The following is a 15,193-nucleotide window of genomic DNA, read 5'->3' on the forward strand; positions in this document are numbered from 1 at the left end:
ACTTTAAACCAATTTATAACTTAATAAAGATATAACAAACTCTAATTACAAACTATTTTTTAATCATTATTAATTAATAGTCTCATGCCAATATTAGCTTCAATTTGTTATTGTTGTATGCAAACTATGACCTTACATTATAATAGGGTAATGCACGTTCAGCACGAGCCCTACCTAATTATATGTGCATTACCCCTATTATAATTTACATTATAACGTGTTATTTGTATATGGGTGTTGTGTTCGATAGATATACAAGCAACGGCTATTAGTACTATTGATCTACTAATACTATTGCTAGGTGTGTGTAAGTAGAATTAAGTACAGTAAAACCTCGATATAACGGATTAATACGGGGAAGGAGGTGTCTGTTGTAGCCAAAAATCCCTTTTATGAAAATTTTTTTAATTTGTTAATACTAAATTTACAGCTAACACTAGAGCTAGAACTAGAAACATTCGGGTTTTGCAGTCTTAAGAGACGTATGTTTCTAGAGAGAGACAAATTTTAGTTCTACTTTTCCTTCAATAAAAATATACAACAATCTAACGCTGAATAACAATTAAAACTAGAACTAACACTAGACCTAGAACTAGAATGTTTCGGGTTTAGCATGTTCTTAGAATATTTCTAGTTCTAGGTCTAGTGTTAGTTCTAGTTTTATACTTGCACTGTCATTAAAACTAACATCAGATTTAGAACTAGAAACATTTGGGTTTAGCCAAACGTCTCTTAAGACGGCTAATCCCGAATGATTCTAGTTCTTGTTCTAGCACTGCAAGAAGAACGGCTAAACACGAAATTTTCTAGTTCTAGGTCTAGTGTTAGTCCTAGTTTTACTTCAATAATAAATATACAACAATACAACAATCAAAAAAATCATTAAAACTAACACTAGACCTAAAACTAGAATCATTCGGGTTTAGCCGTCTTAAGAGACGTACGGCTAAACCCGAATGTTTCTAGTTGTAGGTCTAGTGTTAGTTCTACTTTTCGTTCAATTCGGAATTTAATAGTTTCAGATTACCATTAAAGTACTATTTCGTGATTTGTAGTTGTAAATAATTTATAATATTCTCTTTTGATAGATGATCCGTTTGAATGTCCATGTTTATTTGGCGATATATCAGACAATGAGTAATTAACATACTTGATAAATGGTTGGTTATTATCTATATTGCTTGTACCAAACCAATATCATGGTTGTTAATAATAAATTAAACAATAAATATTTGTTCGAAAGATATGAAATATTTGATCCAACCTTTTTTTATTCTTTAATTCTTGATGAAATTACAAAGTGTAATTTCATGGAATGAATACACCCTAAGTCGCTTCGTCAAAAAGGGGGATATTTTCCAAGTTTCTCTCGGACGAATCTCCACCCCAGCTTCTAATTTTATTTGTCACGTTAACATGAAGGAGAGGGTCTAATTAATTTATTGCGTTTCATTTCGAAGCAACGTCGACATGGACGGGCGATTCGCGCCCCCCGTTTGCCAATAGGGGGGATTGACCGTGGTGGTGTGGGTAGAGAACCGAAAGTGAAAAAGCGCAATAAATAATCGCCGGCCATTAATGAGAACGTGTGTTCGTATGCCGCAATTACATTGTAAAAGTAATAAATCACCGTACAATAAAAGTCGCCTCCGACGACCCAGCTGACGGTAGACATTGCGGCCTCGGTTGCGGGCAATAATTCAGCATCCTGCGGACCCAATATTGTTTGATTGTATTGTTGTAATCTTAATCGATTGCCCGGTAATACAATGACGTATTATCGCGTTCACGCTTCGCGTATGTTCGAGTTATCAGATCTTTTAAACCTTCTATTCCAATTAATCTCTTTGTTCAATTACAATCCATTTTCAGATTTATAACAAGTCTAAAAACGTTGGGTAATTAATGTTTATAACATAATAATCGGTAATAACATAAATCTAGTAATACTTTTTAAGTTATAATACTTTTTGAACTTCCATTAGACGTGTGATTCTCTTTTTTGCAATTTTCGTTTTGGCAGCCGAGGAACGATGTGGTCAGAAAACCGACGTCATCCACACTGATGCCTTGCGCTCGTTGTCTAGGTTATGGTGGAATCTTCTTGCGTGGAAGGACACTGAAGATTTCCTACCAGAGAATTTGGAATAATGACGTCCTTGGTGAATTCCGAACTATATTGGAACAATTGATAGACGCCATTGTTCATCGTGTCATGTCCTCCGCACAGTAGATTATTTTAGTTATCTGAGATACTATTCCATTGTACTAATTGACGTTGCTAATGTCCATAACATTTTTTAAGTAATTGATGTGGGCGCTAACAGAAAGCAAAGTGACAGAGGAAAAACTACTACCTAATTTAATATACCTCATCCAAAATATTTGTCAAATAGCAACATTTTGATTTTATTAGATTAAGTAGCGGCTATTAACCTCGGCTAAACTTAGAGCGGAGAATCTATGACATTTTCTGTTTATTGTGAAAATGTATGATTTTGTTATACAAAGTCAAGGTCGCTTGCGGCCGAGGCTCCATAGTTAATTACCGATTAATGCAGACTGCTTAACAGACTATAAAGCTTCGGCCGCAAGTGACCTTGTATAAACTCACGGAAAAGAATCTATGACAATGTTTGATCATGGTGGAAATGTCTGATTTCACCTGATTAAGCTAAAGTCACTTGCGAAAGAAGCTAAAGAGCTTCGGCCAGCTCTACAATAAATACCATATAAAGCTGAAAATGTTCAAGAAATTATAGCACCTCAACCGTAATTGACCTCGACTAATGCTAAGAGGGGAAAATATGACTTCGTTTGATTATTGTGAAATTTATGCTTTTGTAAGATTATGCAGAGATCACTTGCGACCGAGGTTGTACAATTAATACCATGTGATCTTATTAGTACTCAACAGATTGTAGTGTCAAACACCTCGGCTAAACTTAGAGCGGAGAATCTATGACTTCGTCTGTATATGGTGGAATTTATTATTTTGATACACTAAGTCAAGATAGCTTGCGACCGAGGTTGTACAATTAATACCCAACAGTACTCAACAGATTGTAGCGCTTCGGCTGGCAGTGACCTCGGTTAAACTTAGAGCGGAGAATCTATGACATTGTCTATTTATTGTGAAAATTTATGCTTTTGTTAGATTATGCAGAGATCGCTTGCGGCCGAGGTTGTACAATAATTAATACCATGTGAATCTAACAGTACTCACAAATTGTAGAGCCAACTGCCGCCAGCGACCTCGACTAAACTTAGAGCGGAGAATCTATGCCTACGTCGGTTTATGGTGAAATTGTATGATGTTACATTAAGCTGAGGTCGCTTGCGGCCGAGGCTCTATAATTAATACCATGTGAAACCAAAAACTGCTTAACAGACTATAAAGTCTCGGCTGCAAGCGACCGTGGATAAACTTACGGTAAAGAATCTATGACATTATTTGATTATTTGATCATGTTGGAAATTTCGCTTGATTAAGCCAAAATTCTACTATAAACACCATATGAACCTAAAAATGATCTACAAATTGCAACACCTCAACCTCAACTGACTTCGACTAAAGTTAGGGCGGAGAATCTATGACCTCGTTCAGTTATTGTGGAAATTTATGCTTTTGTTAGATTATGCAGAGATCGCTTACGGCCGAGGTTGTACAATTAATACCATGTGAACTTATCAGTACTTAACAGATTGTAGCGGCTCTGCCGCCAGCAACCTCGGCTAAACTTAGAGCGGAGAATCTATGACTACGTCAGTTTATGGTGAAAATGTATGATTTTGTTACGTTAAGCCGAGGCTCTATAATTAATGCCAAAACTGCATAACAGATTACAAAGTCTTGGTCGCAGATGACCTCGGATAAACTTAGAACAACGAATCTATGATATTTTCTGATATTGTACTTCTTTATTAAAGTGAGATAAATAAAGATGTAAGCAATCTTTGCTGCAGTGTGATTATTGTGTTATGTACGGAGAGATACTCGAATATTTTTTAACACTTGGCTTGTATCGAATTCCCGTTGTACATCTGATTGACTTCGAAATCCTTCAGTTTGACAACCGAGAATTTCTCCTTTTGTTCAGGCAGATGTTGGTGTTCTTCACTTTTAATGTTTTGGCATTATCGATAATATTTGAATTTTGTGGCAAATATTCAACACGTCTTTCAACCACCTTTTCGAAAACTTCTTTCATCATGTCGTTAATAACATCATTAATTTTTTGGAATTGAAATATCAGCAAAGTATCTGCTACAAAAATCCATATTAATAATTAATTTGAAGGTTGGGTTGGGTTGAATTTGAAGGTTATACAGGTTTCAGCAAGATAAAATATATCTCGTTCTTGGTTGCGACAATCTTCAATTTTGCGTAAATAGTTTCGAATCTATAATACTATGTCCAAGTGCATATCTTTGTCCACGTGTTTCATCAGTACCTACAGTTACTAATTCGTATGAAAAAAAAGAATGAACCAATAAAGAATTAATCATCTTAAAAATATTCTTCTGCTTTCTCTTTTGTGGAGGAGCCGGTTTGCTTCATTTCCTTTATGGTTTTCCATATTTCTTTCCAACTCCAACAGTTTCGGAAACTTTGTTGACAATAATTCTTTTCGAAAATCCTTCGTTCTCCGATTTTAACTCAACGAAAGTATTATATGTATAATATATTCCATTTTAACCACTGTTAACTGTTTTACCCCGTGGGTTTTAATGAGAGTAATAAAGGCACCCATTAATCTTTTTAAATAATTAGATTTTTTATGTCAAAACCTCATTAAAGTTATCTTGTCATCGGTCACACGTTTATGATATCGTATAAGAAGGGTTAGCCACGAGGTATAAATTTACATATTTTATTAGTCAATCTACAAATATATACTTGGCTGAAGTATATATTTACAGTCTTTTCAAATAACAGTTTTAATTTTGCACTAATCTCTCTACGCTCTATGCACTACTAGCTGCTTTTCTGTAGCAGACTCTAAAACTTTTGGTTTATGAAAACAGCAAAACAATTTTAACATCAAAAGAAAATTGTTTCCACCAAAATAACTCTGACACGATGTCGGGAGTGTTGCGAGCATGCATTAAAACATAATACATTTAGAAGAATTACTTGTGTTGTGGTGTTTACATTTTCTTTGTAAAAGTGTAACATAATATAATAAATAATAGAAAATAATAGTAGAATTGGAGCATAAATAATTTTGTGGCTGTTCAAACATCTGTATTGTGCATTTGTGCTCATATTTTTTTCAAAGCTACACCCCGATTCCGGCACGATCTAAAGCCTTAATTTATTTTTGAAATATCGACATCGAACCGCGATATTTATGGACTTGCAATGCAAATAACCGCCGCCAGGCGAAGCGCAGATGTGAAAACCGATTGCAACATCGGCCGTATTAGAACAGGTCACCGGTCTCAGGTGTCTCGATCCCCATAGAATCCCCTCCCCCATAACCTAGAGCCCACACGCGAAACTTCCTCCTCCTCCCTTACTCTCATAAAACGATACCCCGCAGTCTACCACTAGTGTCATATATAGAGCGCGACATCGCTTGTTTCGTTGCATACTTCAACGTGGCACATATGGCTGTTATACACGGAGGAGTCAGAACCGGACTCGGTCTCTTGAGACTAGGGGAAACAGTGTCATTATGCGGATATATTGATGTTACGTGGCACTTTTAACCTATGATAAATGGAGTCTTGTTTCTACACTTTAAACTCGAAGGACTTAAAGATCATTTTTCTTCCGCGTAAACATTTTCCACAAACTTTCCTTGAGTATATTATTATCATAGATGAAGTTATCCTACATAGGAGTTTTGTGATGTTTCGTGGGTAACATGTGGTGTAGGATTCCCATCTTAATGTGTGCGATATTTCAAACACAATGAAACACGTGCCCGGGCACGTGTGGTAGTTAGGAAGGAAATGGGTGTTCAAGAGGGCAGAAAGGAAAATACACCCATCAAATTAATTTTACGCTTCATCGCGCGACACCATGTTGCCGACGAAGCTTTCTTTTGTTTCGCGAGCGTAAATATTTGTTCTGGAAACTGGGGTTGTAATTGAATTAGGGATTTTTTTGTCCCGGGCCAGAATCGATATGTGGCCGGATGACAACGAAGGGAAAACCAACCGCCAAACGTTATCCACAAAAATTCCAACCTCGAAAAAATTTTATAGGCTCCCAAGGATGATAGAATCCAAGAGGACTGTTACATCCAGGTAACTACTATTTCACACTTTGAATTAACAAATGTTTAATTTATTCTATTCGTGTTTTGTAATGTTAGTTTAAGACTTCATATTATAAAAGAAAAATCTTGATCGATTTTAGCCATGTGTCTCTTAACCCTAGAATACTAATATATCGTAAATTTTACGATGCTCGATACCTTTGCGTTTTCTCGTTTTCTTTGCCCGATACCATCGATGCTGTCGCTTAAACGAGTTCCACGTTGAAGTACCTTCCTAGTTAGTCCTGTGATTGACCCATCTCTATGTACATCGTTGTGGCTCTTTACTTCGCCAACTTTTGGTGCGATCGTCGTAAAGTTTAGTATTAGCGTTAACTTTTTAAACGAAATAGTGAGTGATACCTAGTAAGTAAGGTCAATGATTATATTCTTCTTTTTATAAATTGATGATATTTCTGGTGGAGAACCAAATACCACCTGTGGTTTAACCAACTTCACTTGAATCTATCTACAAGTCATAGTGCACTTTCGATCGGTCACAGGAAAGCAACAAAGCAAGATAGAAATGTGAAATCTTAAACAAATAAAAGGAAAGCTCTCCAAGTTTTCGTAATATGATGTACGAATAGAAGTTAATGCAATGCTACGAACTACTCAGCATTGAATCAGCCCATGTCAGTCGAGATGTGGTATGGAAGCTGCTGAAAATCCTTGTGCCTATGTTGAGTACGAACGTAACACTCTTAAAGCGAACATGTGGTGTGACCTAATGCACGACACTTGGGAATCCATCTGGATGTTTATTAAGAGCTATCTCCCTAAGGAAATATCATTCTTTCCTGGACTGATTGACATTTCAAAAGAAAACTAACCTTATCATTTCTTTACGGTATAATTAACAAATCAAAAACTAGAACAAGAACTAACACTAGCATTAGAACTAACACTAGACCTAGAATAAACCCGAATGGTTCTAGTTCTAGGTCCAGTGTTAGTTCTACTTTTAGTTCAATGAAAATATACAACAATGTAGCGATGAATAACAATTAAAACTAGAACTAAGTCTACACCTAGGACTAGAAACTTTCGGGTTTAGCCCCATGTCTTCAAACTGGTTTTTATTTACCTATTTTGTATACACAAGATATTACAATCATTAATATTTATTATGATCGTTATTATTAGTCAACAAAAGATGGTACTACCATCGGTGCCAAAAGTCAAGGTCCCTCACTTTAGATATCTATATCTTCGCAACCGCTCGGTAAAAGAAATTGCGGTAAAGTTTGTTGTAATTACTGAACATTTCTACGTAACATATGTTACTTTGAAAGTTTTCGGATGCGCGGTTATCTTTTTATCGCGAGTTAAATGAAACAAGTATAAAAAAACTTGAAAGTTATGTCTCTCTAATTTTTAGCGATTTACGTGCATTATAAATTAAAACGAACAGAAATAAGCCATGCCGGGAGTGGGTGTTTCGTCCAATCGGAAAAGATAGTGCGTTCCAGACAGGACGTCGCGCCGTTATTTTACCTACATAAAGAAACAAAGGTGCTACGTCCTGTCTGGAATACACACCAGCACCATCTTTTTTCTTAAAAATCGCTGAACCGAAAATTTTCAAATGAACATATATTACGTAGAAATGTTCAGTAATTACAACAAACTTTACCGCAATTTTTTTTTTGAGTGGTTTCGAAGATATTGATCTCTAAAGTGAGGGACCTTGACTTTTGGCACTGATAGTAGTGCGAAATTATAAACTTTAAATTAGAAATTGAAACCTACTGGTGATGAATGTTAAAGTTACACCACTATAAATTACAATAGAAGTAAATATAATAGAAATATACCTACGATAAAATATCTAGAAACACAAAGAGTACAACATTAGCTGAATGAGCGTGACGTATTAGTCCGATACTGACGTCACTTTGTCTGGATACCGTCCTTGATACGATCCCAAAATCGTTGAGATGCAGCTGATTCGAACTGAATAAAAGACTGCCGACGATGAGGTTTGGTAGATAGGGACCAGTTCCTTCATTTAATGCATGCCCATAAATTTGAATTTCTAATGTCTCTTTTCGCTTAATATACTTTATGACGGTATTAGCCGATTATGTGAAGGGTTTTTTTGGGGGAAACTTTACAGTTTTTGCATATCTCGACTTCGCGGCGTTCCAATTATGGATTTTAATGAAATATATTCTAACGCGGAATAATATAATCGAATAAATTTGAAAATATGAATTAAAAATAATTTATGGTAACTATATATAAGATTGTCGTTTCCTTTCTTGTGTTATTGGAACACTTTTTGGAAATTGCCTCGTTTTATATACAACCCTGAATGTAGATGGATTCAAGGAATAAACTTGGGTTACCGTTTACACAGGAAATAGTATACCGATGGATTTGTTGATCGAAGCATAACCTCCGTCGTCTCCGCGACGCGCTATTCAATTTTCTCGTGAACGTGAAAATTGGAAAATAGACGAAGCGAAAAGCGCATAGAAAACGCGGCCGCCGATATTGCGATGATATGGTTCGGAAAAGCCACATTTCGGCGTTGTTCAATAATACGATGGTCTAAAATTCCCAGACGTGTGTGACCGGAATACAAATATAAATGTATATTCGAATCACATACTGTTTTCGATGAACAATAATAAATAGTAGTCAACCATTACTACCAACAAAATTTATTTAACTATATTACTGAATTCACTATCGGTGAACACATTCCCTGAAATGCTCGTAATATTCAGGTTCGGTTTGCACATTAGGTTAATCCCAGGACACGGCAACGTTCGATCTTCATTCGAGGGAAAATTAGCTAATGGAGTTTGTAGTTGTTATTATTAAGCTAAATATCATTATGGTTAGTTGCATTGTTCGTATATATTTTTGATGTTATTGAAAAGATAATTTTGTAAATTACAAAACCATTTTATGATTTTAATTCTTTCCGTTTTTTTCAAGTAAATTTAGCTTCAATAAAGGTGATAATTTTTATAAGCGAGGCAGTACGAAATTTAATTTTTAATATGAAACTCCCGACAAAAGAGATTAATAATGTAAGATCTTCGAGGCAACAGCTCGGCAACTCTTGGTGGGAACCGCGCCGGGCCGATTCATTTGAATTCTTTAGAATTTCAAGGAGTTCCGAGTCAAATATTAATTTTTAAATTCCACCCGGCAGCAGCGGTGGCGGCTTTACTTGGGGCAAACCTCTCACGCAAACTGTCTATATTAAAACCGTTTTTAATTTTCTATTCTTGCGGAGCTCGTTAGTACGGTTTCGGGCTACCTGAATTTGTGACTACAATTCGGAAAAAGAGTCGACCTTATACGTGTTGAAGTGTTACGTCTGTTCAGATGAAGAGGGTTTCAAGAGGGAATTCAAGAGGGTATTAGAATGGGAGTTGCGTTACACCTACTGTATATATTACCCTTAATACTGTTTCTTGAGCGAGTTTCAGCATAATTACCTAACGATGTATACTTGCTAATTAGCGAACATCATTACTGTAATAATAGGGAAGCATGTGGCCTGAATACATAAGAGATACGTAGTAGTAAGCACGTTTTAAACCGGAATAGTAAATGAGAAATACGATAATAAAGAAAATTTAGATTCCCATAATATTTACATTAATTATTTAATCAAGACTTAAAAAATTATTTCAATTAATTAAACGAATTAAAGTAAAAATTGCACTTAATTCTATACACAAAGAGATATATTTTTGGTGTAGGGCGATTATTCCATTTTAAAACGTAAAATCTCTCCCTAGAGACACAACGAAAAGAGAAAAATATAATACCTCTTAAAAGAAGACATGAAAAGCGCTTCAGACAAATCAAATTTTATGAAAAACGCACTCGTTTTAATAACAAGGGGTTCTTTTGCACTCCATTTGTATGTATACTGTAGCGTTCTCCTTTTTTTTACTCACTGCCAGTTGTATAATAATCATCTCGATCCGGCAGAGCGGTCCGTCCAAGCTGCGTTTGGCGAAAGCGAACGAAAAACAAAGGGCGAGAATCCAATAAATTTTTATGAATATTAAAGGGGATGCCGTTACTGCAGCCCCTGGACGAGACGGTGGCGGCGTCGGAGTTGCCCCTCGGGTGGGATTAGCGTTTCTCGCTAATTTACAAAACGGGCACGTTTCATTCGGTATCATTGCAGCGGCCTCCGTCGAGGAGGAGGTGGAGAACCAACGGTATTGACGAAAGGGTTGTTTGTTGCAGAGGAGTGCCGTGCGCCGCTGGGAATGCAGGAGGGCAGGATTCCGGATCATGCCATAACGGCGAGCTCATCTTACGAAGCGAAGTCCGTTGGGCCCCAGAACGCAAGGTGAGTGCCGCAATAACCCCCTTTTGTCGGTTTAAAATGCGCCCCGTGATCCCCAACGGGGTTGATGCACGATAACGTCTGCGGTGTGTTTTCCAGGATACGGGACGTCTATCGCGAGGGTGTTATGTTATATGTATCGAAAATATCAACACGTGTACCATGTCTGTTGGGGATCAAATACAAATAGTTTAAATTCTTTTTCGTGCGATTGAGTATCTGAACAATATTCTATTGAAATAGAATATGAATTTATATACGGGTGTCCCGCAACGATTGTACAATACTGCATCTGCATATTCTATGATCGAAAATAAACAAAAAAAGCCTAATAAATATAGGTCAGAAAATGGACCATTTTCGAGATATTCAAAGATTTAGTTTCATAAGTTGATATTGCTAACATCATGAATTTAAATTTGTTTTTATAATAATTAAGTTGTTACTATGATTACGACACAGACTACTACCAGACGGCCAACTCCATTGTGAAAGCGAGATCCAATATATACCGGTCTCTCTCACTCATCATGTAACACTTATGTAGATGGCAGTGAGAAGCAAAAATGCAATTGGCGCCAAATTCAAATCTTTTATTTAATTTAAAATTTGAATACAGAAATATTTTTGATCTAATGTGCTTTTTGTGGATCTATTAAGCTATATTTAGCTTGCGTAAGCCAAAATAATTACAGCTTAATAGGCCAATAAAAAGCACCTCAAATCAAAAAGTTATAATTTTATAATTTCAATGCAAAATAAAGAGAAATCCATTGGCGATTTAAAATTTTATATTTAAATTACAATATAATTACACTAAAAACCGCTGTCCTCGTCTTCTCCGGGATGACCCTCACAGGTTGGGTTGGGTTGGCCGTTTTTGTCTGTGTTTTTCAATTGATAAAGTACATATAACAAAAAAGCATTATAACAAATAAATGTTGGTTATCAACCACCAACTGCTTCTTACCCTAAGTGACACGGTGTTATCAAAAATTTGAATACTTAATTTGAATACTATTGAAATTAAAAATTAATATAATTAAAATACTAACCTGTCCTTATTCTTGGGAAAACAAAATAATTTTCCAACTTCATCTTCGCTACATCCACACACAATGCAAAACATTTTTACAATAATTATTCTCGAAAATTATTCGTAAAAAATACAACGCAAAAATAGATAATAAGCACAAATAAGACAATAAACGGAAAAGGACTATGTGACATACATAAAATGTCAAAACCGCTTAAACAAAGTCAACAGCTTTCTGTAATATTACTAACGACATGTACGCCATCTACTAAGGATTTCTATCAAGATGACAAAGAGAAAATATCGGTATTATGATGTGATAATAAGAGATAGAGAATGGCCTATCATTTTCCCGGTGAGCTAACTCTCTGCGATTACGATAAGTTGTTTAATCAAAAAAAAATAATAATACTTCACGAAATTATTATTTTACTATTTAATTTAATAAAACTATTAAGTATGGCTCCTATTAATTACTCCAAGGAAGAGATGGTGTATTGTTACACCATATCCACAAGGCCGGTGGAATTAGAAGAAGCAGTTTTGAAAAGAGTTGATGAAAAGGCCTCAACCAGCATTAGAAGAAATTCTGCATTAACATTAAGAAAACAACCGTTCACTGCATTTTAAGGGAGCAGTTGCTTTATCCTTATCATTACAACACCATTCAAGCTCTAACAGCAAATGATGGCGAAAAAAGAGGGATTTTTTGTAGGTGAGCCATATAGGAAGACTAACTGTTGATATCCATCTTGCAAGTTTCGTTTAAATATTAAAATAATAAACAAATAAATATAACTTCTTATCTTGCAAATTCAATTTATTTTAACGGAACCGGTTTCGACTAGTTTTACTTAGTCATCTTCAGCCGAATCTACAATTATATTTTAATTACAATTTAATAATTAAAAGTTAAAATTCTTATAGAACTTACGGTCAATAAAAAATAAAATCAACATCACAAAGAGCATATAAATAACATTTTAAAAAATGTGAAATTACACTTTAAAATATAATATATAAATAAATAAACTGTAAAAAGACAAAACCACATAAGTTCTTACACAAACGATGTACAAAATAACACTAAAATGGATGACCTTTAAAACTTGTATGAAAAAACACATGCCAAGACAGAAACAGGTAAACGAAATGAAACTGCGGCGATTTCGAAAATAAAATCAAATATTTCTTAAACATTGAAAAAGCGATGTAAACTTCATATCCAATTGATCATTTAACATGATGTAGTTTTTATTTTTACTGTGTTTTGCAATTTCTAATGCTTCCAAAAGATCTAAGCAAAAACCTTTATCACGTTTGTGAATAAGTTTTATATTTTCATAATTTATTTTGTGTCCGGTTTATACTGTATGTTTATACACGTTAGAGTTGCATTTACTTTTATGTTCTATTATTCTGTTCTCTAGCTTTCGTCCTGTTTGTCCCACATATATGCTGTTACAATTATAACAATTGATAGAATAAACTCCACATTCCTTAAGTATGTTGTATTTATTAAAGTGAAAATTAGATAATAGATTCAGAATAGTGCTATTATTAGAGAAAGTTAAGTTTATATTATATTCCGAAAAGACTCTTTTAAGCGATAAAGTGAAGTGATTGAAAGGAAGCGATCTGTATATTTTATTATGTGTATCTTTCGTAAACAAAGGATCATGTTGTGCTTTAATTTTGTTAATTAGATTGTTAATGGTTCTTACAGGTAGTTATTACTTTTAGCCAATTCAAAAATGAAATTCAATTCCTTATTTTGATTTACTGTGGAAAGAGGATAACTAAAGAGTCTATTAATGAGAAATCTAAAGCTTGCCATTTTATTCGAAAAAGGATGATTTGAATCGAATGGGATTATTGTAGAAATTGAAGATGGTTTTCTATACACATCGAAATGTATTGTGTTATCGATTTTGATTATAGCTAAATCCAAAAAGTTCAAGATATTATCTCTTTCTAATTCCATGGTAAATTTTAAGTTATCGTGAAGTTGATTAATATGATTATGAAACTCATTTAACGTGGTTAGATCTCCCTCCCAAACACAGAAAATATCATCAACATATCTTAACCATTTGACTATATGTTTTTTATATGGGTTCAAGTTGTTTAGTATATATTCACTTTCATAATGATCGAGGAATATATCTGCTAATATACCAGATAAGGGCATACCCATAGGTAAACCTTCATTTATTTTGTAATTTTTGTTATTGAAAGAGCAATAGTTCTGAGTGATAATGTGTTTAAGAATTTTATTCAGATTATTGATATTTCTTATATTATCTATTTGATTTTCAAAAATTTTAGTTATTAAGTTTAAAGTTAGATGTATGGGAATGTTTGAATAAAGATTAACTATATCAAATGAAACCAAATATCTTCCCATAGGATCTATATCTCGTATTTCATTAATAAATTGTTTGGTATTATGAATTGTATATTTTGGTTGAAAATTTAAGTTTTTGAAAAATTGAAGCATGAAATTGGCTAGTTTTGCAGTAGGTGAATTGTTAAAAGAAGTTATTGGCCTGATGGGCATATTTTGTTTATGTAATTTAGGAAGAGCGTACAGTTTCGGAATTTTGGAATTCATGTGTATAAATAGAGTACTGAAGAAAGAAGAGGAGACTATCTTGCTATTGGGATCAATATGCGCGGAATATTCGATTAAGGTACTTCTGCATGTGTTTATAATTTCGCGGGTCTTTCTAATAACTGTGTCTAAGGGATTCTTTTCAAGTTCAACATAATGGTTTTCTGACATAAATTGTTCAGTTTTGTTAATATATGTTTCTTTATTTAATATTACAATGCCAGCCCCTTTGTCAGCTTTTGTGAATGTGGCATTATTTTCGTTTAATTTATGTTTGATGTTTTTCAAAGTTTTCCATTGTTGAATCTGAGATAAATTATATTTTTTAATATTTTTTTTTTCTGCCTTTTTAATGTGTGGTATTAGGTCGTTCTTTATTTTGTTATATTCGGGCTGTTTTCTAATTATATTATCTAATTCAACAGTTAAGATAGGTAAGTTAATTTTTGGGATTAAAGAAAATTTGTAACCTTTATTTAAAAGATTTGTTTCTTCCTCTGTGAAGTTAATGTCAGTTAAGTTCTGGAACTGGACATTGTTCTTTGGTTGGTCTGTTGGATTAGTTTTCACTTTGGCCATTGTGTTTTGATTTTTCATATAGGAAGAGGTAGTAAACGTCGACTTTCCCATAAACATTGTATTTACGGATGAAGTAACATTTACTCAAAACGGAATTTTTAATATTCATAATGCGCATGTTTGGAATGATGATAATCCCCATGCAATACTAGAAACTCATCATCAGTGCCGATTCAGTGTTAATATATGGGCTCGAATTATAGGTGATCAGTTATTAGGTCCATTTTTTCTTCCAAAGAGATTGACAGCCGATGCTTACATACATTTTTTACAAAATGACCTTACAGAGGCATTTGATGAATTATCTCAACAAATTCTAGAAGATTGCTACTTTATGCACGTGCTACTCGAGCATACTTAAATAACAG

At 34.3% G+C, this 15,193-nt stretch overlaps 1 protein-coding gene and 1 long non-coding RNA gene across 5 annotated transcripts in view; one reads left to right on the forward strand and one right to left on the reverse strand.

Moving 5' to 3' along the window:
* LOC111414883 (discoidin domain-containing receptor 2-like) overlaps window positions 1-15,193 on the forward strand; it is a 154,886-nt gene that overhangs the window by 17,144 nt on the left and 122,549 nt on the right. For all 4 annotated transcript variants that reach the window (XR_011640422.1, XR_011640423.1, XM_023046346.2 and 1 more), the window contains exon 3: window positions 10,494-10,599. Coding sequence is in view for 2 of the 4 variants with exons in the window: in XM_023046346.2 (XP_022902114.1) it covers window positions 10,494-10,599 (106 nt within the window). In the remaining 2 variants the exon portion in view is untranslated. The remainder of the gene's footprint in view (window positions 1-10,493; window positions 10,600-15,193) is intronic.
* LOC139429839 (uncharacterized) lies at window positions 11,370-12,001 on the reverse strand. Its single transcript, XR_011640409.1, has 2 exons — window positions 11,652-12,001; window positions 11,370-11,480 (listed from the first exon to the last, which is right to left on the reverse strand). It is a non-coding gene; the product is annotated as an uncharacterized lncRNA (long non-coding RNA).

This window comes from Onthophagus taurus, chromosome 1 (genome assembly GCF_036711975.1).
Source record: "Onthophagus taurus isolate NC chromosome 1, IU_Otau_3.0, whole genome shotgun sequence".
Classification (NCBI taxonomy): domain Eukaryota; kingdom Metazoa; phylum Arthropoda; class Insecta; order Coleoptera; family Scarabaeidae; genus Onthophagus; species Onthophagus taurus.